The sequence below is a fragment of the Chrysochloris asiatica genome, unplaced genomic scaffold (assembly GCF_000296735.1).
Source record: "Chrysochloris asiatica unplaced genomic scaffold, ChrAsi1.0 scaffold00012, whole genome shotgun sequence".
Taxonomy (NCBI): domain Eukaryota; kingdom Metazoa; phylum Chordata; class Mammalia; order Afrosoricida; family Chrysochloridae; genus Chrysochloris; species Chrysochloris asiatica.
Genome location: NW_006408530.1, coordinates 9,121,878 through 9,149,464, shown reverse-complemented (window position 1 = coordinate 9,149,464; position 27,587 = coordinate 9,121,878). Strand labels below are relative to the sequence as shown.

At 41.2% G+C, this 27,587-nt stretch overlaps 1 protein-coding gene across 1 annotated transcript; it reads right to left on the bottom strand.

Annotated features, from left to right (window-relative positions):
- Positions 1–4,077: 4,077 nt before the first annotated feature.
- Positions 4,078–23,640, bottom strand: LOC102841907 (rho-related GTP-binding protein RhoE-like). The gene is made up of 5 exons (XM_006834549.1): positions 23,248–23,640; positions 22,691–22,778; positions 9,254–9,363; positions 6,248–6,382; positions 4,078–4,449 (listed from the first exon to the last, which is right to left on the bottom strand). Exons 1-5 carry the CDS (start codon positions 23,395–23,397, stop codon positions 4,198–4,200), a joined length of 735 nt encoding a protein of 244 aa, XP_006834612.1. The 5' UTR covers positions 23,398–23,640; the 3' UTR covers positions 4,078–4,197.
- Between the last annotated feature and the right edge of the window lie 3,947 nt (positions 23,641–27,587).

Here is a 27,587-nt window from a genome sequence, read left to right as displayed (position 1 = left end):
ATGTGAAACCTATGAGCAGAGTTTTATCTAAAAAATGTTAATCAGCTAGGTTTATGGAGACCTTGGGCTCCTGCTGTGGTGCTGTAGGCTCAGCACTGGACTGTGAACCACAAGATTGTCCGTTCAAATCCACCAGCTGCTCCTTGGAAACCCTATACAGGGTTGCTATGAGTTCAAAGTGACTCGAAGGCACAATAGGTTTCTTTTAAGGAGCCCTGGTGTGGTGCTTCAGGATAGTGCACTGGACCACGAGGTCAATTTGAACAGCAAGGTTGGCTGCTCAAATCCACCAGCAGCCCCTTGGAAACCCTATACAGGGTCACTATGAGTTGGAACCAACTCAACAGCACTAACAATAACAAGGCTTCTTTTAGTCTTAAGTTATTTCATGCTTACTTTAGATTTTTCAGGCCATTGGGAACTGCATTTTGTTTTCCCGTATAATTAAAAGATGCTACCACAACAAAGGTCATTTTGTTTGTTTGTTCCTGTGGAGCTCTAGGATAAACACCCGACTGCTAACCATAACCCACCAGCCACCCCCTGGAAATGCTATACAGGGTCACTATGAATAGGAACCAACTTGATGGCACACTGAGTCCGGGTTTCACTCTGTAAGATAAGCACTGGACTGCTAACCACAAGTTGAGTGGTTCAAGACCACCAGCCACTTCTCAGACCCTATACAGGACTGCTGAGTCAGAATTGAGTCATTGGCACTTAACAGCAACAATAATTGTTGCAGTCATCAGGTTCTGGGCCATCAATACAGTTGGTGATTATGAATCGGTACATGTGGTTCCAATATGGATGATTAGATTGGAAACCAAGACTCAGGTCCTAGACAGAAGTGAATACAACTCATATCAGACATAAAATCTGTAACTTGAGACCAACATCATGGAGGGGAGGAGAAGGGATTTAAAGAAATTGTGACTAAATAATGGAATGAAAAGAAAATGGATTTTCTCCATGAGCTTTTTGAAGCTCCCTCAAACTGTTTCAGTTAGCCATTTTCATATTTTCCATAAATTAATCCATAGGTAGTATCATGGGTCTTGCACATAATTAAATCACTGAATCTAATTATGCCCCTCTTTTCTTCTGGTCTTTGAAAATATCATGAAAACCTTTTTCATATACTGATTTATCTAATAAAGTCTTAAAGGAGCTCTGATAGCGTGGTGGTTACAAATCAGGCTGCTGACCTCAAGGTCAGCACTTTGAAACTACCAGCTGTTCCACAGGAGAAAGATGAGGCTTTCTGCTCCCATAAAGATTTACAGACTCGGAAACCCTATGCAAGGTCGCTATGAGTTAGAACCAACTTCACAGCATACCACCAACCAACCAACCAATAAATAAGGTCCTGGTGTGGCGTTGCAGGTTAATACGCAGAACTGCGAGGTCGATTTGAACCACAAGGTCAGTGGTTTAAGCTCACCAGCTGCTTCTCAGAAACCCTATACACACTCACCATGAGTCAGAACCAACTCAATGGCACTTAACAATATACTACTACTACTTTCAAGAATTGAAAAAACACAACAAAACATTCCAAACTTAACAACAGTAGGCTTTGGAATGTTGTTGTTGTTTTTAATTCTTGAAAGTTGTTGTTGTTGTTGTTAAGTGCCATCGAGTCGGTTCCGACCCATAGCGACCCTGTACAGGGTTTCCGAGGGTGTAAATCTTTACGGGAGTAGAAAGCCTCATCTTTCTCCCGCGGAGCGGCTGGTAGTTTCGAACCGCTGACCTTAAGGTTCGCAGCCCGATTCGTAGCCACTACGCTAAGTGCCATCAAGTTGGTTCCAACTTATAGTGACCCCATATAGTTTTCAAGGAGCAGCTGGTGGGTTTGAACAGCCAATCTTGTGATTCGAAGCCCAGTGCTGATCCTACAGTGGCACATCAAAGCTTAACTGTTGTTGTTGTTAAGAGCATCGAGTCGGTTCTGCCTCACAGCAACCCTATACAGGGTTTCCAAGGAGTAGCTGGTGGATTTGAACGGACAATCTTGTGGTCCACAGTCCAGAGCGTACAGCACCACACCAGTAGCCCAAGGTCTCCATAAACCTAGCTGATTAATATTTTTTGTGGTTCGCAGTCCAGCGCTGATCCGCAGTGCTACACCGGAATGCTAAGCCTGATTCGGTAGTCACCACTATTAAAGAAGAAAACTAAACTGTTAAAGCAGGAAATAGATAATAAAAGACAGATCACATTTAGACAAAGACATGGTTACTTTTTTATTTGAAGAAAAGTAAAGTATGTTTTAATAAATACTGCAGAAACATTGACCAAACATACAAAGTGACTTCAACATTAAAAAAAAAAACAAAATGCAACTAAAGTTCTGTTTGATAACAGTTATAACTTATTTTCTTTTTACAATATTTAAATACAGAAAGCACTTACCAGCTATTTTGTAATACTGCCCAAAGCATAATGCTGCATCAATCAAAGCATATTATGTTGGTAAAATGTCTGTATTTCATGGGAAATGATGGGAATGGTATTTTCTTGCAGAGACAAAACAAAGTGCTTGTAAGACATAGAACTGATTGTTGTAATTACTTTCATCTCCTCTCCTGCCACAGTTTAAGGAGAACACAGCTTTAACACTTCAAAAATGAAGCATTATCATTGGAAAGAAAGCTCGTTTTCAACAAGCACCAACAATGAACAGGTCAGATCTGGTTTCTTCTCTGAAAGAAGCGCTAGGAAGAACTGGTCAAAAAGCATCTGTAAACTGTTTTAAATGCTGATTACTTTATGTAGCAACAGCAGTCAAGTACTGAACACAGGACTTGGCTGAATCTGGTTAAACTAGGTCTAACAACTATGCTCTTGAAAGGGCTTGCTATTTTGTCAATACAAATTTTTCCTCTGTGATGGTGGTTATGTGTTGTGGAGTCGATTCTGACCTATAGTGACCCTGCATAGGGTTTCCGAGGCTGTAAATCTTCACGGGAACAGAAAGCTTCATTTTTTTTTCCCTTGGAATCTCTGGTAGTTTCGAACTACTGACCATGAGGATTAGCAGCCTGACTTGTAATCACTAAACTACCAGAGCTACTTTTCCTCTAGGGATTCCCTAAAACTTATTGTGTAAATATTCATTTAAAGAAAGTGAAGCAAACCAACAGCTGATCAGATGCAGTCAATTTTACAGCTCCATCTCAAATAAAATGTAAAATAGGCCTTTTGCTTTGTACTTTTGGTGACTTCAGTCCAGACACCTTGACTCACAAACTGTGCTTTCTGTGACTACTCCTTCATTCGTTATCACTTCTGGTGAAAATAGTACCCACATCGTTTCCCGCCCCCATCTTGGATCATTCTATGACCTCAAACCAAGACACCTTTCATTTGACTTTGCATTTTTATCAACGATGGCAAACAACAAAACCAAAACAAAACCACACACCCTCTTTTCTAAACAGAGCACAAAAATATTACATTGAGCAATTTACCACTTTTTAATGACAATCACAATGATGAACAAGCCATCAGACTGAATAAAAATTGACACTTTTTTTTTTTTTTTCCTATTTGATCTATTCCATCTTTGTCGTGTTGGTCTGCATATCTTGCAAGACTGCATATGCTATCTTCAGGAAGGCAAGGTTTCAAAGCCTCAGAAAGTTTTTCCTCTGGATACCCCATGGGTCCTGATACAATTTCCATTTTAATGATGAGCTGGGAGGAAATTAGATCACATCCTCTAGAAAACTAAATGCTAAGGTCACAGTGCCAGTTCCCCAATGAGGACGGTATATTAATATATACTTTTTGTAAAGGAGATTAAAACATTTAAAAATTAAATCAAAGTAGAGATCCATGAATAAATTGTAACAAAGAAACACGCAAGCACCATTCAGAGTAATTTTTCTTCTCAGAGGCACAAGCACTCGCTCTCCTCCTTTCTATCCATAGCCCATTTCAATCTCTCGGTTTTTTGGCATATTTTTCAAGTCACATCTCAAAACTCTTCAATGTAGTCACTTCCCACCACTTGGTCTACATGCCGAAGCCAAGAACAGGATTCCAAAAAGATGGGCATCCTTTCAAATACCTCCTAAGCCTCCAGTATACAGGACTTGGGCGGTGCACTTTGTTCAGACTTCACCTTTTTGTTTTGTTGATGTTTTTTTACACTAGATTCCCTTGTCCTCATTAAGGATTACGGAAGATTCACATCACAGTGCAACTCTTGGCTTTGTCCTTTCGTAAGTCCGTAGCAACTGACGAGAGTTCTGGTCTGCTAGGCATGTGTGAAATCCGCTTTGTAGCCCTCTGTGATTTGTTACGCTTAACGTTCTTATTGGTCTTGTTTACACACGCCAAGGTAGCAACGTGAAAAATGTCTCTGACGCTATTTTCAGACTGCAAAGATGAGCATTCAATGTAAGTGGCTGCTCCAATCTGTTTGGCCATATTTGCCCCCTGAGAAACAAAGGAAAGGATTTTTAATTGCAATACATCTTTGGGGAAAGTTCCAATGATAGCAAAAAATAGCAATGCATTGCAGAAAGATTTCTAATGCTGCACTTTCCAAGTATTGATTTACCTTCCTAAATATTAACAATCAAAATCAAGTCCTAAGAAAAGATGCTCAATTATCATCACTCAATAGACACTTTTTGATTCCTTTTAGGTGCTGCCAGCTAATCTAGAGTCACTAGGTCATCAACTAATGAGGGCTTGGTGATCAACTACTTACTATGAGGTGATTCAGAGAAGAAGGAGAGGTGATTCATCTTCACTATCAACTGTAACCAAGAGTAACTGGAAGCCTAGGTCTTCCAGGTCAAAGCAAAGAATTACAGTTTGAGTAAGTCATGAACATAAATTATACATTTTCCACATGGTTCTGGCAGAGAGATCTATCCCATAAAGGCTGCCACAGCACTGCATGGGACATTCAGTTTCTCTCTTTGTGAGTGTAAATGGCACTCGATGCCAGTCTATAAGTAGTAAAAAATAACGGAGTTTAGAATCAATTTTGAAATTTATGTGACTATGTCTTAGGGCTCAAATACTGAGAGGACATCTAGAACCTTTTGTTGTTGCTAAGTGCTTTTGAGTTGTTCTGACTCATAGCGATCCTATATAGAGTTTCAGAAGAGCAGCTGGTGAGGTTGAACCGCTGACCTTGAGATTCAAACAGACCTTGCAGTCCAGTACATTAACCCACAGCGCCACAACAGGACTCCTCTGTAACCTTATAACCTTAAGAAACACAAAATAATCCCCAAATATGGACAGTAGAGACAAATAATTATCAGATGAGCATGAGAATGACTTAAATAATCACATTTTTGTTAATTAGATATGCAAGACAAAGAAGCCTATGGGATTTAAAAAATGATAAATGCTAAGCAAAATTCTTGCTATTCCAAGAATGTAGTGGCAGATTTTAAGAGAATGAACTTCAACAGCCTTCATTTTTCAGTCTTTTCTTCTACAACTGACTGCAACTAAGATGAACCCTTCCGATTTTGAACACATTCTCTTAAAGTTAATATTTAACTTTTAATCCAGAAGCAATTGCAGAGATATACAAGGACAATACAAATATACATTTGAATTACCCTTGTATGTAGTTAGTAATAATTTCAGTACTAAATAAAAAAAATTTCATATTTTATATTTACAAATTTGTTGTATTTGTACACACAAAGATGAATTCTTTTACAGCAAACCATTGAAAGGAGTCCTGGTGTGGCACTGTAGGCCAATGCTCTGGAATGCAAGTTCGATTTGAACTTAAGGGTCAGCAGTTCAAGCACACCAGCTGCTCTTTGGAAACTGTATACAGGGTTTCTATGAGTTGGAACTGCTTCAATGGCACTTAACAACAACAACATGCCATGGGAAAGTATTAGGATGCCTTGTGACAGAGTTCAGTATCAAACTGTCATTCATACCTTGTCCCAAGATGATTCAGTATTCACTCTCGTTTTAAAAGTCACCTGAATTCAGTATTGCATGGGGATGCTTAGATACTGCCTGTAAAGCGCAGTAACAGAATCAGCAGCAACTTTAAATCTGTGCTTGCAGAGGGTCACAATGTGGATAACAGGATGTGCATTCTGCTCCTTGTAAAGGATCTGTATTCTGGAGCTGACTATAGGTTAATCCCTTTGAGAAGCAGCTATTTTTTATTCGATTCACTGTAAGTGATATTCTGTTTCTCTCATGCTTCTTAAAATCTACATTTGCACACTGGCAGTATACATACCTGGTCATATGACACTGGCGTCTGCCTGTGATTTGAGAGCTCTACTAATGTACTAACATCTGTCCGGAGGTCAGACTTGCAGCCAACCAACAGCATTTTGGTATTGGGACAAAACTCCTGGATTTCACCTTTCCACTATGAAACAAACAAACAAACAAAAAAAGGGTTGAAAAATTAGCGAAGTGCTGGCACCGTTTAATAAAGAAACAAACTCACGTTTATCTTTCTAGTAGACTTCAAGTTTTACTACTTGTTAATGTGGATCCATTAGGGAATGGGAATGTCTGTTATTATCTGTTCTCCCTCTCTGTGACTCATTATCTGTCCCTAGTACAAAAGACTTGTTGGGTGTTGTCAGAAGATACTTTCAACAATTTCTTAATTACTGGGATATCTCTGAAAGATAAAAGTGCTTTAGGAATAATTACATATGCCTCAAAATGAGTACATCCTCTGCTATGTTGAGTACATTCTTACTAATGTGGAAGGCTGGGAAAAAGAAGAACTAATACAGGTACAAGCATCCACTGATTCCAGCAACAAAGATTGAACAGTTACCATGTGATGGGGTATGTATGACTGAGGCACGGGAGGCAGAGTTAATAAAATAGAACTTCCTGCCTTCAGTGAGCTTCCATTCGAGTGACTGAATCACCACAGACCATGACAACTGCAAAGAGCCATCTCCTGGGGTATTAGGAAGGCCTTGGGCTCCTGTAACTCAGATGCCTGGGCTGGATTTAAAGTTATATAGGCAGTTAAATGATTCCATTTAGTCTTATTTGATTAGTTGTTCATTGACCTAAAAAGAATTATTAGGGTTTCAAAATGTACGGGCAGAGAATTCCAATTGTTCTTTAACATAGCAAATGGGCAACTTTTTGTGGCTGCATTTCCTCAAGCTTGACATACCATCAGAAGTAGAGTCAGAGGTAATGCACTTTCCACAGGAGTTTAATTTGTTCGCTGATTTCTTCCTTTCCTAAATTATTTAGAAGAATCTTTCATAGGCAGCACTAGAGTCAGAACTGTTGTTATTGCTGTTAAGTGCCATCAAGTCGGTTCTGACCCACAGTGACCCTGTAGAGGGTTTCTGAGGAGCGGCTAATGAGCCTGAACCGCTGACCTTGTAGTTCAAACCAAACTTACAGTCCAGCACATTAACCCACAGCGCCACACCAGGACTCCAGAGTCAGAACTAGAAGGTAGATTTTTTTAAAAAAGATTAAGAAATCTTTCCTGCTTTAAGTTACTCTAGCTTCTTTGATATTCAAGGACTTAAAAGTATTTAATCAAGACAAACTATAACTGGGGTTATCGTGAGCCTTAAACTTCACACGGATGTAAAACAGACTCATTAATATCTGTAAGGCCAAAGTCACTATTCATTTGGTCTTAGAATACAAAAGCAAAACAAAACAGGAGCAAGGCTTTTCACCATAAATTATGCATAGCCTGATGCAACATCAAGTAAAAACTCCTGTAAATAAGCAATCTCTTTCATCTGCAGACAAGAACTAGACATGTTGTTATGTTGTTCTTCAGCTGTGTAATGACTCTGGCCTCCCTCTGCACGTCTAGCAATTTTACAAGCATTAAAGACAAGAAAGGTATATTCTTGCCCAAATCTGACAAATATTAGCTTGATTTATATTAGATATACAACAGTACTCAAAATTAAAAGACATTTAGAAGCAAAACAGATCCTTTGATGTGACAAAATTCATATTTCATTGAACTAGCTGTATTTGGAATGTTTAATAAAAACAAGGGCATGGTTCACCTTCAAACACTAATTTCATAATGACACAGAGACAAGTAGTCACATGCCATTACAGAGTTTATATTAGGGAAATGTAAACTAATGAGGACACACAAGATACAAACACATTCCACTAAAAATTAAAACCAAATGGAGAGGAAAAAATCCCAGACCAACCACATAGATGTTTCTTTCCCTCACATTCCTACTGTACCCTGATGTGGTCACATGGGTTACCACTAGGCTTATAATACTGTCTGGTCCCAACCACATCCTCTGTCTTAAGCTTTAGTGTAAGAGGAAGTGTGGGATGCTCTTGGAAGGACTGGATTCTCAATCCTCATAGCACTTAGGCCAGGGCTGAGGATACAGCTAATCACTAATAAATGCTAATCCATGATTAATATGTGACTTCTCTAACTACTTCTATATACTGCCAAACCATTTCCCTCCCTCCCTAGAGCTCTCCCTAAGATCTGAAACTACCTGTACCAGAATCCTTCCTCCTGACCTTTACCTGGTTCCTTCCAGAGCTTCACTAGGTCCCGTTACCACTTACAGAACCTTATTTTTGTTAACCTTCAGACTCCAGGTAGGTGTTTTATAATTCATAACATGTTTACTATTACTGCTTATATTAGTATCTGACATACATCTTATCATAATTCACCTTGCCTCATACATATCTGGAAACACAGCCCTGTTTCTCCAGTGTTTGTTCCACTTTTGTTTCTAATGAAAACTTCTTAGTAAAACAAATTATCTCTATTAAACAGTCATAGTTACATTCATTTTCATATCGGAATTGGAGTCAATTATAAACAAAGGTAAAATCTGGTGGGTGAATGACAGAATAATGGAACAAAAGGAGGGAGAAAAAGAAGCAAGAAAAGGAGACAGGGGAGGAGAGAAAGAGGAAGGGAGGAGGAGGGAAAAATAAATGAGAGAAGTTAAAAATAACTATTTTTAGCTGCATTATTTGTCCCCAAAAGGATAAACATGGAGGCTCTTAAAAGGGTATTTTTGATTCATAGCTTTATGAAATAAAAATGTCAGCAGTTTCATCAACAAGACTAGTGACATGTATGAGTGGACTCCTTGTTTTGGTGTGAGCTTATTCTCTTCGATGTTTAAACTCACAAAACCCCAGCCAGCATATTACAGAAAGTACTTGAGATGCCCAGTTTGTTTCTATTTTACAAATTGTCCAGCAATGAACTGTGTCACTGTCCCCCAATACTCACCTTTTTTAGGACACTGTCCAGGGTTTCTGGTCTACTAATATCAAAGCAAATCAGCACAGCATCAGAATCAGGGTAAGAAAGGGGTCGGACATTGTCATAGTAGGGAGAACCTAAGGGGAAAAAACAAAGACACAAAAATTTTCAGATAAAAATCCCCTTTGCCGGTCAAGCATTAACTCTGCCCTTTCAAGTTAAATCCCTTGAATGTTACATCATAGTTCTACCCTCTTTCTTTTAATCCTTCTAAAAGAATGCAAAGGAATAAACAAAAGCCAGGTTAGCATTACAATTTTTTCTAAGGGATGAGAAGTAAATCTTCACTGATCTGACTTGATACAGTGGGAGGGGAGAGGAGGGGAGAGGAGGAGCCAGGGTCTGAAGTTGAAATGGTTCAAAGACTAGAATCCAAAGTCTCCTTATGATGTTCTGAGAGCCTGGAGATGCTGGGTCTTTAGTACAAATCCATCTCCACCATGGAATGGGGGGATGGGGGGGTGGGCAAGGTAGCTCTGGGACTCTCTGCATCAGTTTCTTCATTTATAAAACATAGATGACAATAATTTCTCCCTAGCATTCAATAAACCCAGACAGTGCTTGGCATTTAGTAAGAAATCAATATGTGGTGTGGTGCTGTAGGTTAATGTGCCAGACTGCAAAGCCGTTTGAAATGCAAGGTCAGAGGTTCGAACTCACCAGCTGCTCCTCGGAAACCCTTTACAAGGTCGCTATGGGTCAGAATCAACTAGACAGCACTTAACAACAACATAGTTAATGTGCTGGACTGCAAAGTTGGTTTGAACTGTCATGTCAGTAGTTCAAGCTCACCAGTCTTTCCTCAGAAGCCCTATAAAGGGTCGCTATGAGTTGGAAACTACTCGAAGGCACTTAACCACAACAGTGGTTATTAATAGAGTCCTGGTGAAGTGAAGTAGGATAAGCACTAGACTGGTAACAACAAGGTAGGTATTTTGAACCCACAGTCACTACTCCAAAACCCTATACAGGGTCACCACCACCAGCACTACCAATTGTTATTAATATTGTGTTGTTGTTATTGTTAAAAGCTGAGTGGTAGCAAGCACCATAAGCTGAGTTACTCCTCCTGGGAACAGTGATCAAAACTCAAGGGTAGTCTCACATAGAAAAGATGGGGCGAAGGAGAAGAGGGGCAGAAGGAAAGGGTACGTTCAGCTATATACCAAGACAACCACCATTATAAACCACAACAATGTCCTGTCCTCTTTCACAGTTACAAATTTGGACAAGCCATTAACCTTCGAGCTTGCTTATTAAAACTTTTCCCTAAATCTTATATAGACATTCTTCCTGTTACAAGCAAAAAATATACTAAGTGCCATATTTGATCATGTCACTCTTTCTTTCTTTCTTTTTTCACATAATTCCAACGCTGTCAGTGAGCCACCATCCGAGGATTTTAGCCCACGTTAAACCCAGGGTTCCCCAAAGTTTCAACTTAAAGAAAAAACAGTTGCTCAGTTGGTTCTGACCCCATGTGTATCAGAGTAGAACCAGAGTAGGTCGGATTCTACTATCTTCCATTGGGTTTCTATGACTGATCTTTCTGAAGACAGACTTTTCTTTAGAGGTGAGCTGCTAACCTTTCTTTCAGCTGGCAGCTCTCCCCAGGAGATCCAAGGGTTTAAATAGCCAGCCAACTGTTCTAGTCCACAGAACTCTCTAGTCTTTAGGAAATTTCTTCTTTTTTAGAATTCTAAAGGATAGGCAGTTTTACAAGAGGTCAGTAATTATAAAGTGGTGTGGCTATAAAATTAAATAGTTTGCCAGCAGCCACTTTTTCCTCAGTATACTGGCATTTCACACTTTCTGTATAACACTTTAAAAATAAGTAAACAAAAAAACCTGTTTTACTTAGATACAAAATACATTACTAGCAATTGGCTCCAGAGTAGAGAAAGAATCTATACCGCCAAAGTCTGTTTGAAATCCAATTTCATTTTGACATCATTTTCCCTTTCTAGCAGAAAAACATGACATGTTGTCCCCTGATAAATCAAAACCTCTACACAGTCAAAGTCTGAGGAGAGAAAGACTACAAAGAATCTTTTAAAATCATCTTTTACATTTCTATCAAAACAAAAATTTTCAAGAGTCTGCTCTTGTGATCCCCAAGTTACTGGTGTTAGGCTGAGTTGCCCTTTATTCACAGACTCTTCTGGGTTCCTGAGACTCACTGAAACCCCAGGCAACACTGTGACCTCAGGATTGTACGACGGATGGAGAGTGACAGCTTAAGCTAGGTAGGCTGGCTAAACTGAGGGAAAAGGAATGTTATCGGAAGAGGAGTGTGAGCAAATAAAGACAATCTATGCCAGTTTTCATGAGCAGCAATAGCTCCACTCCCACATCTGGAAACAGGGTCCCATGGAAGCAGAGACTGCCAAGTGATATAGATAATTTCCAAAAGCTTAAAGGTTTTAGTGTTAGAAAATCGAGTCATCTTAAAGTATGAAGGCAAAGCAGAATGAGGTCACCTCTGAAAATGACAAGCTGTGGATGTCTTTTCAGCCACTTAAAGGAGTCTAAGATTGAAGGATTCATTCACAAACAGTCCACCACTTTCAACATGTTTGAGAGAAGTCAGCAATGATACGGATGAACAAGAGAGACAGATGTATGGGTCTTTCTGTGAAGGTCAGACTTTCTCAATTCCAACCTTTCCTGTTTCTATGTTCAAAGTCTGACTTTTATCCTGTTTATGCTGTAAACATATGGGGATCTCTTCCCAAACACCCAATAAGGAAATTCCAAATCACAGGGGAAACACAAGGACCTGACCTGTCTATGTGGGTTTCTTTCCTCTGCATTTCACAGTACATAAGAAATGACCTCATCCCATAACCATAAAGTCAGATCTTCCTCACAATTAGGATTGTCTGAGACCAGAACAGGCGTCAGAGATTTTCATTCTTGGAAATCACTTACATTAAATAAAACAACTATATCTCTGCAGATTCTTTCACTTTCAAGCAGACCTGAACTTGGGAGGTTGGGAGACGAGAGGGTTTACTGTAAATCTCAGCTAGTTCTAAGACAACACTGTATAATGGAGATCACGGTTTTCAAGTCCCCAAACCAGGATAGGCAGTTGGAGACGTGCAAAGGTGCTAGTGGATTGCATACCCTCCCTTTGCCTACTGTTTCCCATCCCTCACCCATTTATGGCTACAAAGGATCTGGCTTTGTCTCCAACACTCTTAATAGGCTGAGCTGGCTTCAGTGCTCAGTGGGTGTATACACAGATCACTACAAAATGTAGGAAAACACACAGTGAAAATGCTCAGGATAAACAAACTAACACGTTTGTGGACAGAAACAGGCGATTTTCAGAGTTTTAACAAGACCTATTTAGAGTGACATTTTGACCCAGTCCTATTACTTTGCTAATGAAGCCAGCTGCTGTCTTTAGATCACCAAGACTGTCTAAAGGTAGCAATAAAATTCAACTCCACATTTATTAGTTATAAGCATAAATTGCTTAATCACTAGGTATGAAAACAATTTGTCATTACAACTAATAAGAATTCTGAATCAGATATTCTGGAGAGGCTAAAGGGAAACCCTATACAGGGTCACTACTGGTCAGGACAGACTCAACAGCACTTAACAACAGCAGGGTTGAAACTGGTGTGGAGCTGTAGGATCAGCACTGGACTGTGACCACAAGGTTGGGAATTCAAACCACCAGCTGCTCCTGAGAAACCCTACACAATGTGGCTATGAGTTAGAATGAACTCAAAGGCACTTAAAACTTTTTTTAGGGGGATGAGATGAGAGGGTCAGAAAATCTAATATCTTTTTTATTGTCAGAATTTAAAAAAATGTTATCCCATACAAATAGAACACTACTACTAGGGGAACCTAACAGTTCATCAGCTAAGCAAGTCCTTCAACAAGAAAAATCCTGTGTAATATTACAGTTTACTCTGCTGGGGTACATTGAATTCTTCCCTTACTGAAGTCCCTATAATGCCCAAGCATCCAAGGTACTACACAAAGGAGGTATGGAAAGCAAAGGGAGGTTAGTGCCTGGTATAATCATATGCATGTGTGTGATCACTCACAAGCCAGGGGAAAAATAGATGAAGAATTCCAGGAATGCTGCCCATAAACCAGAAACACCACCTAATCCTAGTCATTACACCCCTCCAGAAAAGTTTCAAAATACCATGTTAAGCTAAATAGCACAGAAAAAAGAAAAAAAAAAAAAAAAATGCTTTTGAAAAGTTTCCAGAGATTCTGTAGAACTCAATAGCACAAGAAAGAAAGAGAACAACTTCCCTCTGAATGAATTTACTGAACTTTAACTGCAGTATTGGACTGCTAACTACAAGGTTGGAAACCCAATACAGGGTAGTTATGAGTCAGAACATACTGGAGGGTACTTAGCCAACAACTGTGATACGTAAGTTTGTCCTTATAGGCATTCTAGTTCATATGTGCCCATACCACATATAATTAAAACTTCAACAAGTCTAGGTACTGAGCAACTCTCAGTGTATGGAATGTGCTTCATGCAAGTGAAACTTCTTAGGCGCAGCAGTACACGTCATTTTTCTTACGCTGTATGAAACTTCAAGCACACAACATTGGTTCAAGGTCCATTTTTATTACACTGTTAGACCTCCAAAGGGAAAATCTCATGAAACTCCACATTTTAAAGAAGCAACTACAACACTGAATATGTGCTAAAAAAACAAACAAACATAAACTTAGAGGGTTTTGCTCAGATGTAGATTAAAATAAGTAAGCACCTGATGTCCTCTGAGTTCCTCAAGTTTGGTCAACAGCAGTAAAGTTCTAAAAGGCTTTTAATATTTCAAGCCTATCCATCTTTGTCTTTAAGATCATTAATTCTGGATGAGAGAAAGATTTCTAATCCAAGAATAGTCACAAAGTGCCTCACCCAGAAACTAATTCTTGAGACACATACCTGCTTGCTTAAGTCACTGCTTCACAAAGATAGAACATACCATATATGTACATAATTAAATGCATATGTAAGAAGATTCATGCCCAAAAAGGAGCTCTATAGAAACTTCTACAAAACCAGTTTGAACACTATTAGGTTTTATATGAGTCTGAGAATTTTTCAAGCCAATAAGTTAAATATTTCATAAATGTACCTTCTCTAACTTGAACCTTAAATTGAAAATAAAAAGTAAAACCCCCCAAAATTCCCTTCCTCCTTAAGAAATCCCTACCAAGAACAATAAAACAGGAATATAGCATATTTTTGGTTGAGGAAACATGTCAGCTTTTGGTATATTTGTTTTTGTTAAATGCCGTCAAGTAGGTTCTGACTCATAGCGACCCTGTATAGCGTTTCCAAGGAGTAGCTGGTGAGTTTGAACCACTGACATTGTGGTTCAAACCGACTTTGTGGTTCAGTGCTTATCCCACCGCACCACACTAGGACTCCTCTTTAGTATATTTATTAAGTGTCATCAAGTTGGTTACAACTTATAGAGACTCTGAATAGGGTTTCCAAGAAGTGACTGGCGAGCTTGAACCACCAACCTTTCATCTCAAACCGACCTTGCAGGCCAGCACATTAACCTGGAGTGCCATACAATACCATACTCCACGTTAGTATATTTAGCGGTCACCAAAAGAACATCTGTAATCGACAACAGTTAACATGTGTGAATATGATTTGTCTTATGAGATACCATTTCCTCATGCCAGCTCTAATCACAGTGAAAGTCTCAAGAATGTGATAACCAAGTCTGGGCAGAACTTTTGTATCTGGCTCAGTTTAAGATTTTGCTTAACTCTTTTTTTCTGAATAATTTGCACTATGAACACTATGCCAGCAAATATGGAATACATTATTCTAAGGAAGGGCATTTTGTTTGTTGCTTCAATTAATTCATATTAATAATAATTATGAGATTTTATGAAAATCTGTGAGTATGTTATGGGTTATTATAATAATGGAATCATTATTTTCTATTTTGGAAGGCACTACAAATGCATAAAGCAAACCAAAATTCACAGCCATCAACTTGATTCCAACTAATAGACAGGGAGAAAGAAAATTTGACATTTTTAAACCTTAAATAAAACTTTATAACTTTATACTCCTAATTTTATTGGGATACCTAAGAAACAAGAAGCAAAAACAGTTTTGATTCTTCTGGTGTGCACTATAGGATTAGCACTGAACTGCAAACCACAACATCGGCAGTTCAAACTCACCAGCTGCTCCTTAGAAACCGTACACAGGGTTGCTATGAATCAGAACCAGCGGCACTTAACAACATACTGGAACCATGGCGAATCTGATAGTTAGAGGGAAAAGAATGGTGGTGGTGCTGTGCTGTGGAGTCGGTTCCAACTCATAGCAACCCTGCATAGGGTTTCTGAGGCTATAAATCTTTACAGGAGCAGAAAGTCTCATCTTTCTCCCCTGGAACCATCGGCAGTTTTGAACATGCTGACCTTGAGATTAACAGCCTGACTTGTAACTACTATGCTACCAAAGCGACTTTTCCTCTAGGGATTTCCTAAAATTTGTGTAAGCAGGTCCTTCTCTTCTTACAGAGTTTCAATGAGAAAGCTCAAGTTAAGCATTAAACCTAGTCTTGATCTTGAAGCTCTTATGAATCCTTACTAGTTTAAGAACTGTCTTGTTTTCTGCAGTTTTGTTCTTGGGCATCATCACTTCACAAGCAATCACATTTCTTTGCTCCCTTACTCTCCCCCTTTCTCTAGGAAGGTTAGTTTAAGTTAGAATTTAACACTTAGAATCTTGTTTTCCTTCACACCATTCAATTCAAGCATATTTCCAAGTGGGAGGAATGTTCAAGATTTCTAAGGGACGGAGTCATCCATTTTCCATGCATACTGAGTCAGGGGGTCTAAGTTGGACATGTGGCCTTCAGTAATTCTTTGGGTTTTGTTGACCCTAGTTTCAGAACCTCCAGGCTCACCCTCCTGGGAACAGGTACGAAAGCACCAAAGACGAGGAAGTATGTACATGTTCTCTGTCCTGTGGTGTATTTTAGGTTTCCTGGGAAGAGTTCCCGACTGTGTTCAAGGTCAGATTACTGGTATCTTTTCTCAACTAAATGTCCAGCACCAGACTCCTCATTTGATTTATGTGACTTTGGGAAGAAGTATTTACAATTTTATTGTTGCCTATTTCTTTGGCCACCTTTTTATACCAGGATAGATAGACTGTGTGTGAGTACCCTGAGGAAGGGCATTATTCTTGCCCAGGTTTGTACCTTCCTTTCCTTGCCCCCATAACATCTAGCAAGGTGCATGCACATGGGATACCCTAAAAAGATTTGATTATTTCTATATGTCTTGCTCAGATGTGTCAATTTATATATTCAGCCACAAAACGGGGACCAGTGATCTGTTCTGAAGCTGCTTTTCTAGATCAATGATATACCAATCTCCCACACTGCTGAAATACATATCCCCATCCCTGTTAATAACTATTTCATTAGAGGAGTTGTCATTAAGATCATTCTTCAAATTGATGTATAAGCTATAAATTTAACAATATAAATAGATTTGTATTTACAGAGGAACTTGTTCTCAAAGTAAAAACCAAATCAAGCCCATTGCATTCCAGTTGATTCTGACTCATGGTAACACTATAGAACAAAGTAGAACTGCCCACAGGATTTCCAAGGCTGCAGATCTTTATAAATGCAGATGGCCATGGCTACATCTGTCTCCTGATAGGGGCTGGTGAGTTCAATCCACTTAACTTTTGCTTAGCAGCTAAGTGCTTTACCCATGGCACCACCAGGGCTCCTCCAACAAAGTAAGGTAGTAGCATAATTAAGATTTCACCCTTTTCTTTGTTTTATGTTTAAAATAAAATTTAAAAAAACAAGGAACTACGTTCTCTGTTAATAATGATAAAACGAACCCAGGAAGTACTAACTTAAGTGCTCCCAATCTAAAAGAAGCTTGTATAATGACAAGATTTAAAGCATGTTCACAAGGCCAGAGTATAGTTACTGTGGGGAAAATTCTAACAGCTGAATTGAATATTTTAAACCTAATAATATGCCTTAAATAAAATGTGCATTAACTTGCCTTGGTTAAAAGCTGGCATGAATGATTATTACTCCCTAAATCACATGTGCTGAAATTACACTGCAATCAAATCTCTTAGGAAAAGATATGGTGATTCTTGAATGACTAAAGTTTCTATTATTAGTAGGCATTTGGCTTCATACTACAAATTATGTCTCTGCTTGGCAACTGTGGCAGATTTTGAAGCACAAGATGTAAGAACTACTTCGGTCTCATTTATCACTTCAAAATGTTGAAACCATTAGCCATTGTTTTGTAGAAAGTCACTGGGTGAATTTGAAAATGATTACGAGAATTTCTGCAACTATTAATGAAGATGCTTATCTTATCAATGAAAAGGAAACATTTCTCAGAACAATCAAGAAATTATGAAACTGTGAGCTCTGGTATGTCACTGTTCAATAACTGGTAACCAAAGGTCAGCAGTTTAAATATACCAGCTGCTCTTGAAAACCTTTGACAAGGTCGCTATGAGTCGGAACCAACTCAAAAGCACACAACAACATCTAAAGGCTAAGGAGCCTTGGTGGTACCGTGGGTTAAGCATTAAGCTGCTAACCACGATGCCCACTTGGTGCTCTTGGGAAGAAAGATGAGGCTGTCAGTTCCCATAAAAATTTACAGTCTTAGAAACCATAGTGTGACATTCTAGGATAAGCACTGGACCGCAAGGTTGGTTTGAAAAACAAGGTTGGTGGTTCAAACTCACCAGTCACTCTGCGGAAACCCTATACAGGGTTGTTGTGAGTTGGAACCTACTCAACGGCACTTAACATAAGTTGGAATTAACTTGATGGCAGTAGGTGGGGGGTATCTAAAGACTACCTTTAACCAACCACTTACCCCACTCTGGGAGTATTCACAGGGCATTTTTTTTGTAGTAGCCATAAGAAACTAGCTGGGCAATGTGGCTACTTAGTATGTGCATGCAGCAGGATGTTTCCTACCTGAAGAAAATATGTAAGCTTTAGGGATGCATGTTAAGGGAATACACATCAGGTGGAACAGGACACTCAAATTCAAGTACAAATTGGACATCTCATAGGTTGGCAATGGGCAACACAAAGTGAGGAAAACATGCTTCTCCCCACTCCCAGCCTCACTGTCTCGCCCAGGCTGTAAGATTAAAGGCAGGGTCATGTTTAAGTTAACATTACAGCCTAACAGAAGGCCTAACACATAGTGTTGTTGTTAAGTGCCGTTGAGTCGGTACTGACCCATAGCGACCCTGTATAGGGTTTCCGAGGAGCAAATGGTGAGCTCAAACTGCCTACCTTGCAGTTCAAATGGCTTTGCAGTCTGGCGCATTAACCCACAGCATAGTAGTAGGTGCATAAAAAAGGAGAGGGGAAAGAGAAAGAAATTTTAAGTTACTGTGTCCTCAAAAGTAAACAAATGACTTCCTGTTCTTGCAGGAGCCTGTTGGTGGTGCAGTGAAGGTTAAAGCACATGACTGCTAACCAAAGTTTAAAAGTTCAAGTCCACCCAGAGAGGCCTCAGAAGAAAGACCTGGTTCTCTACTTTTGAAAAACCAGTCATTGGCAATGCTACGGAGCTCTGACACACATGGGGTCACCATGAGTCAGAGCTGACTTGAGGGCAAAATGGTTCTTACTTGTTGCAAATAGACTCTGCATGTCCTACACTTTCACTTTATGTTCTTTACCACATTTAAATTGGCACAGTTTTACCTGTTCATTATTGCATGACTGCTGTGGGGGGAGAGCAAACCCCTTCCAGAAGCTACTTCAAGTATAGTGGCCGAATGAAAGAACGGTTAATGCTACCATTCAAAGGAAATCAATTGATGCCATTTCTCTCTATCAGAAAAGTTAGGCATGCCCACTTTTCTCTATATAAACAACCTTAAACTTTCACAAAGTTCCAGGAGAGAAAAAATTATCTGACATTTAGGATTTGAGACTTGGCTGGGATCTTCCATCCAGAACGAAATTGACAGCAGTTGGAAAAAATAAATGGATCAAGAAGCATAAGGCACATGCAATTATTTCCACAACCTGAACTAAACAAATGTCTTAGTGGGCAAAGAAAATGTCAAACATTTGTCAAAAAATGAATCGTTTTCAGAAATTTGTCATAGAAAGCTTGAAATTAAGTGGAAAAATGTTAAAGATACTAAAAACTATTAGCTGCTGATAAAATGGTGGTTAGATGTATTTTAACCATGAATGATACAACATTTTTGGTAAAAACAGTATGTTCTTAATATTAAAAGGGCTTGGTGACTATCTTTACGTAAAACTTCACCTCATGAACTACATAATGGAATTCTATCTAAATCCCTTATGCCTTTTTTTTTTCATTTATAGAAATCTAAATTCCAAACAAGATTTCATTACTGGATAATTCTGTAGTACAATATTTTCTCACTCAGTTTTCAACCCTCTATATTTTTAGCTGAGCATGCATGAGTTTTTGTTTCATTAAATGAAAATACAATTGACTATTTCACCGCAGATGTCCTATAAGGTGATTATCTTTAATTTGATGAAAGGCGGTGTTTATAAATGTTCAGACTTTGTGCACATGTAATTCAGTGGTGATGTTGTTATTGTTAAGTGCCGTCGAGTCGGGTTCCGACCCATAGTGACCCTGTATAGGGTTTCTGAGGAACAGCTGGTGAGTTTGAACCAGTTCAAGTGGACTTTGCAGTCCAGCGCATTAACCCACAGTGCCACAACCAGGAGTCCATTAAGTGGTAATAGATACCAGAAAATCTCATCTCCTTGGAAACTTTTTATATTATGCATTTGCTCATGCAACAGATTTTGATTGCATACTATGTGCAAGGCATAGATACTACATGTTGCAGAGACACATAGACTTTTGATGGTATACTTGAAAATATCTGAAGTGATATTTATCTGCATATAGGATAGACAGTCCAATTATAAACTACTCATACTTTGCCTGGTTTTTAAAAAGAAAGATTATTTTCTGGGCTTTGGGAAACAATGTGACTTTTCTCTCCTAAAAAAAACAGAAAGAAAAATCAATTTAGCCCTTTGGGCACCTAATCTAACATCTCAGTTGGTGGTCCTGTGACTCTGGAAGGTTGAGACAAGGGAGGTATAACCCAGCATTCCTTCCGAATCCACTCATTCTTCCCCCTCCCTTTCCAAGAGTCTTATTCCTATGTGTATCAGGAAGATTGACTCTGCCCAGTTTAGAGTGCTGGAAGCCACTGGGACTAGGAGCTGAAGCCAACCAATATTCTGGGAAACACAACAATTTGCCTTATCCCACGTATTAAGTCCAAGAATTGTAGAGCTGAGAGATCCTGCCCAGTGTCTTTTGCAAATGATGAAAAGGAGATTTAGGGAGGTGGGATTATCTGGGAAGGCAGGAGCTAAAATCTAAACACAGCTCTGTATCAATGTTTGGACCAGACCCAAGGCCCCACCCAGGCCTAAATAATTCTTATCATCCATTAGGTCAAAATGGCACCTACTATAGGGGTAAAATACAGGTGCTAATTGTTAACACAGCATCAGTTGTCCTACATGATTGCCTGGGAATTAGAGTCCACCAAATACTAGGTTGAGGATTCCTGGTGTAGTGCTGTAGGATAAGCAGTACACCACTAACCGCAAGGTCAGCGGTTCAAACCCACCAGCAGCTCCTTGGAAACCCAGTTGCTATAGATCAGAACAGAGTCAGTGGCATTTAACAAGTTCTAGGCTGTATAATGATTCCAATGATAGGAATTCCAGAAATAACAAAACACTAGAGTGCCTTATGTCACCACCTTCTCTATAAAAGCGAGTCTGTATATGGAATGCCCAGTACAAAACATTGCCAAGATCCTGGCTCTGCTGCCCAAGGCAAGGTTGGAGGGAGTCTGAGAGTCTGACACGGACCAAGGAAGGCGCTCTGGGATACGTCCTGCTTGCCTTTGTGTAGGGACTGCCTCTGGCGACCCTGTCAGTCTGGTCCCTTCCTCTGGCTCTCTAATCCGGTGTCCCTTGGGGGTTCCAGAGGTTAAAGCCAGGGGTTGTGGGAAGCTGGAACAGTCCAGAAGCACCTCCACGAGGACACTCCCAGTACCGCGCTGCTCCACCTTGGGACCTCCCAACCTGAAAGCAAAATCTGCATGCTGGCACTTGAGCACTCCTCCTTGCTGGTTTCATCCCAGATTTGTCTTGGCTCACACGCTGTAGCCCAGCCCCCTCGAAAACTCCCAGATTTAAGCACTAGGGGCTTTGCTCTGCCTTCCATTGGCTCCTCCTCCTCCACAAGCGACACCCATCTTGGTAACCCGCACTTCTCATCGCAGGGTAGTGTTGGCAGGGGCGGCGGGTGCCTGGGTCCCAGCTCGAAATTCCACGTGGAATCCTCTGACCCTAATGCCCGTGTCCAGACTGAATTCCAAACTCAATCGCGCGCTGAAAGCCTTCCTGACGGCGGGGGGCCTGGCCCTCTCTGCCAACGCGAGCCAGGTTGGTGGATGGGCACGTGGGAAAGCACTAACCCGGCCTTGAACCCCACGACCCTTGAAAATAACCCACCATAGGGCCAATAATTCAACTGGACGGCAAGGTCAAAGGTGAATACTGCGATTGGAGGCCCAGCTGGCAGGCGGTGATTCAGTAGGGGTCATGCGGGAATGACGTGGACAAAATGGAACATCGTGATCCCCAAAGGCCTCGGACAGGCAGGTTAGCACTGAGGCGGCGCCAACGGCCAACAGCGCGCAGAGGAAGCCGGGGGGGGGGGGGGGCGGTGTGCAGCGCCCCTGCGCTGCCCTCGCATTCTTTGCCTTAGGCGTCATGAGCTACGCGGCAGCCTGCGCTCACGTTACTCGCCCCGAAACGCGGATTCCGCATGTTACCTCGTCGCTTCGGGAAATTTCCCCCTCCTCCCATTACCCCCGCCCCAGGCCTACTACCAGCAGGTTAGATCCAGGAGAGATGGCCCACCCTAGTCGGGTCGTTCAGTGGCGTTGCATGCACCCCCCCACACACACACACCCAAGCAGACAATTTTTCAGATTGCCCCAGGGCCAAGACCCCGCGGGCAAATGGCCCCCCGGTCATGGGCGGCGCCAACCCCAGGGTCACACAGCAGGTACACAGCACCTTCCTATCCGCTCTTTAACCTCTCCGCCCCATCCCTACTCAGAACGGGCAAAAATTGACATCCAGCGGGGAACTCAGGAATCCCTTGAAGGGGGTAAAGTTAACTGAGGGCCTAAGAGCGCTGAAGCGCGCACGTTGGTGCAGAAAGCGCCCAGGCGCGAGAGCCGGAGACCCGCTGCCCGCCCCCCAGCGGTTGCGAACCCGCTCCAAGCGTCACGCGGCCCGAGTGTTCTCTTACCCGAAGTGTCCCACAGGCTCAATTCTATTCTTTGTGTGTCGATTTCAAAACTGGCCGTGTAATTCTCAAACACTGTAGGTACGTAATTCTGAACAAACATAAATGGATAAGAAAGGAAGGAAAGAAGACAGAGGTTAGCTTAAAATGCACGGCACCCTCAGGACACCCTCTGAAAATCACCTCCCCACTGCCCAATTAAAAAACACACACAAAAAAACCTAGAAGCCCCAAAAGCCGCACCCACACCAGACAGGCCCTTTTCTAACCCCCTGAGTCTCACCAGCCCCAATCCACTCTCAGAGACGTGTTGACCCAAATCTACACGAAAAACCAAGTTTCAGAAGCTTTCAGCTGAAGCTGGCGCGTCTCAACCCCTCAACGATTCTTGCTCACTTTCCCTTTACCAGTAATCTAACCAGAGGGGAAAGTAATTAGGGGTGAGAAAGATGATTTAAAAAAGAAAAAGGGGTGAAGCAGGGTATGCAGAAGAAAAGCCCACGCTGAGACGGGGACCCTGCGAGCCGTCCCCCCGGGAAGCCCAGGTCGGCCACACTCACCTCTGGAAAGCAGTCCTTGGCGAACACATGCAGCAGCGCGGTTTTCCCACACTGACTATCTCCCACCACTACTATCTTGCATTTCACGTTCTGATTAGGATCCATGATAGATTTACTGGATAATTTCTGGCTGGCTCTTCTCTCCTTCATTGATCTTGCCTTATTTTCTCTTGAAACAGGAATTTTCTCTTAAGAAGAAAAAAAAATGTATATATATATAAAATTTCTTTCTGTATAAAAAGCTGTTATAAAAATAAATCGCAGGGCTGTGGGAACCCCTGAAGCGCAGCGCAGGGGTGGAGGGGAGTGAGAGGAGCAGATTCGTTACTCCCCTCCAAGTTTTATGTCTGACTCCACGCCTAGCCTCCCAAGTCCAATTCCGATCCGACTGCTTTGTTTCACGCTCTCTGCGCGGCTTTATACGCCCAACCTTCCAATCCTCTTCTTTCTGAATGAGAGAAGGAAACTGGCCCGCCTCCTCCCCTTTTATGGAGCCTGGGATCAAGCGCCGTCGCGTTACTTGTGGAAAATGTAAATAGTGCGCCCTCTAGGGTGAGCTGTCGGGATCTATTTCCAACCTTAGGCAGTGAGACAATTTGAAGACTGAAAGGATGCGTTGCTGATGGATGGGAGCTGTACAACTCCAGGGGGAGGTGGAAAGCTGAAGTCGGGACATGTCGGTCCTTCCTAGGATTCCTTTAAAAATGTCTTAATGGGGACTGATTGACTGAAGCCTCGGGAACATTTGTGAGAGCAAAAACGTTTTCCAGCCAAGTTAAAACAGCACGTTTTAAGATGTAGGAAACAAGAGGATTAATGGATCGCATTTAAAAAAAAAAATGTATACGTATATAGTTGTTGATAAGTGCCATCGAAGTTCTTCCAACTCATAGCGAACCTGTATAGGGTCTCTGAAGACTGAATCTCTCCGGGAGCGGAAAGGCTCATCTTTCTCAGCTTGAACTGCTGACCTTGTGGGTGGAAGTCCAGTGCTTATTGTATGGAGTCAAGACGGCGCTACCCAGACATCTAGGCCAAGGGACAATATCTAAGCTAGGGTTGTTTGCAGCAGAGGGAACTGTCTCACCTGGATCATGGTAATAAAACCTGTTCTTTCAAATCACTCAGGAGGAGGTACAAGGTTTTGAGGGGCGAATGTTAAAAGGGAAGAAGGAAGAAAAATGGAAGATGCTCATAACCGAGTGGTAAAACCCATTGGAAACTCAACCCCCCTGTAACATGGATGCACACACAAAGCCAGCCCACATGCCCCCATTTCAGTGAGGAAAGCTGAGGGATTCTGATACTATCTTTTCATTCCTTTGTTTTTAGCCTCCTCCTGCCAGGAATCAAAGTACCCTAGCCTGGACCTAGAAGGCAGAAATATACTTTGCTAAAAAATGCAGGTACTCCCCCCATTGCCTAAAAGACTCTCAGAGAGCACTAGAAATGGCCTAAGCATTTGTTCTTTTTCCTGTAAGAGCCTGTTCCTTTTTTATCTTCAAATCCTATATTTACCACCACCACCGCCCCTTGCCCAATGGCTAGGAGCGTAGGTCTAAACCAATGTTTGTCTCCATATGGTTCGCTCCACAATGGACTGCGAACCACAAGGTATGTAGTTCAAGCTGGCCAGCTGCTCTGGCGGGAGAAAAAATGAGACTTTCTGATCCCGCAAAGATTTACACCCTCAGAAACCCTATACGGGACCCTATAAGTCAGAACTAACTCGATGATGCTTAACAACAACAACAATATAGATTTCTAGACATGGGAATGGAAAGGATAGTATCAGAATGAAAAGATAGTATCAGAAAAAGCCCCCAGAAAATCCAGTACGGTGCATGAAATGTTGTCATGAAGGGTGGTTAAAAGCTGTAATGAAAGTAGGTTGAGAGCAGTAGAGTTACTAGGAAGAAGGACCCTGACTCAAAAATCTATTGGGGTTATGTTTATACAGGTGGAGGACTGACCCACAGAGCAGAAGGTTGCTAGCCCTGTTGGGGTTCCTCGAGCAGCATTTGCCCAAGTTTGTTCTGCAGAGCTTAGCCCCCTCATCACAAAGAGGGTTCCAGTTAAAGACTCTGTATCATCCCTTGGAGATTTACAACAGCAGTTGCTATCAAACTGATTCTGACTCAGATCCACCATATATATGTCAGAGTATAATTGAGTTCAATAGGCTGATTTTTCTAAAGCAGATGGCTAGGTCTTTTTTCCCAAACCCCCACAGGGTGGACTTCAACCTTCAACCTTTGGTTAGCAGTGAGGGCATGAATATTATATACATGAACACATCCTATAGAAAAGGAGTCCTGGTGTGGTGCTGTAGGAGAATGCGCTGGTTGGTGGTTCAAACTCTTCAGAAATGCTAACCGCAAGTTCAGCAGTTTGAATCTACCAGTAGCTCCATGTGAGAAAGATAAGGTTTTCTGCTCCTGTAAAGATTTACAACCTTGGAAACCCTATACAGGGTCACTATGAGTCAGAACTGACTAGGTGGTACACACTATTACCACCACTAGCATAGAAAAGTAGGTAACACCCCTCACCTAGTTTAACCTGGCATTTCCTAAAACTATTGAAACCCAGGAAACTTTTATTAAATGATTTATCTCATTGATTGTTTCCTTGCTTACTTATTTGAGAAGCAAATAGGCCCAGCAGTTGGAGGCTGAAATCACAGGGTAATAGATTTGGGTCATGAATTTCACATTTTCTAGTTGCGTGACCTTGGCTGAGTTATTTAACCTCTTGAAGCCTCAATCTCCTCATCTGTAAAATAGAAGTCATAATAGTAATTATGAGAAAATACAGGTGAAGTCTGTAGAATAGTCTCTGGCACAATACAGAAGCCTTGAACTCTATTATAATTTGCATGTAACTCATATTTGTTCTTCTCAAAGCAATTGAACATACCTTGATAAGTACTCATTAGTGGATTCACTAATTGGAACTGAGGGGACAGGTCCCCCCTGTCTTTTCTCAGATTTTTAACTCAGGCAGTTGACCCTTTTCATATTCCTGAATTGATGCAACGAATGTGCTGTTCTTTGTTGTTGTTGAGTGCCATCAAGCCAGTTCATATTTACAGCAACCTTGTATAGGATTTCTGAGGAATGGCTGGTGGGTTTGAACTGCCCACCTTGTGGTTAGCTGTCCAGTATTTAGTCTACATCAGAACTCCGTGCTACTCTAAGTAGCAGTAATTTAAAAGTATTACAGTTGAAGAGCAGAGATGTCAGCTTGAGGACTAGGGTGCGCCTGACCCAGGCCATGGTGTTTTCAATAGCCTCATATGGATGCGAAAGCTGGACAGTGAATAAAGAGGATCGTAGAAGAATTGATGCCTTTGAGTTGTGGTGTTGGAGGAGAATACTGAGGGTGCCATGGACTGCCAAAAGAACCAATAGATCTGTTTTGGAAGAAGTGCGGCCAGAGTGCTCCTTGGAGGCCAGGATGGCTAAGCTTCGTCTCTCCTACTTTGGACATGTAGTCCGGAGGAAACAATCGTTGGAGAAGGATGTCATGCTGGGTAGGGTGGAGGGTCAGAGAAAAAGAGGAAGACCTCCAACGAGATGGATCGGCCAGGTGGCATCATTGATGGACTCGGGGGTGGCAGCGGTGGTGAGGTTGGCCCAGGATCGAGCATTGTTTCGTTCTGCTGTGCATGGGGTCGCTATGAGTCGGTTCCGACTCGATGGCACCTGACAACAACAACAGTTGACAAATCAGTGAACAGGGTAACCATATGATTTATAATCACTAAGCCAGAACACTATTGAAAGCAAAAGGAAACCTTAATGATTAAGTCAGGACAACAGGTAAGTCTGTCCCAGAAAATAGATATAACCACTTTATCAATGAGTAATCTAGAATCATAGTAGATGATTATTTCTGGAAATCAAACGACCTGAATCTCCAGGAGTCTGCCAGCTGCCCAGCCAAAGTTAATGGCTGTGTAATAGGGTAGAAAAACCAACTGTTTTCACCAGGCCTTGAATCCCTCTAGGGTAAGAATCTCTCTTCTTTTTTGAGTCACTAGTGCCCAGTTTGTGGTGAGTATTTAAAATTTCCTTCAATTCACTTAGCACTATATTCAACCATTATTTTTTAAGCCACTGCCATAAGTTAGGTACTGTTCTAGCAACTGTAGGAATAACAGTAAACAAGCCAAACCTGTTTACCACGTTTATAGACCATACATTCCAGGCAGGAAATAGGTAATAAATAAGGAAGTAAGCATATAAGTAAAAACAAATGTGCTAAGCTCTATGATGAAAATAAAACGGAATGGCATGATAAAAGCATAGTATGGTGAGGTTTAGACACAATGATCT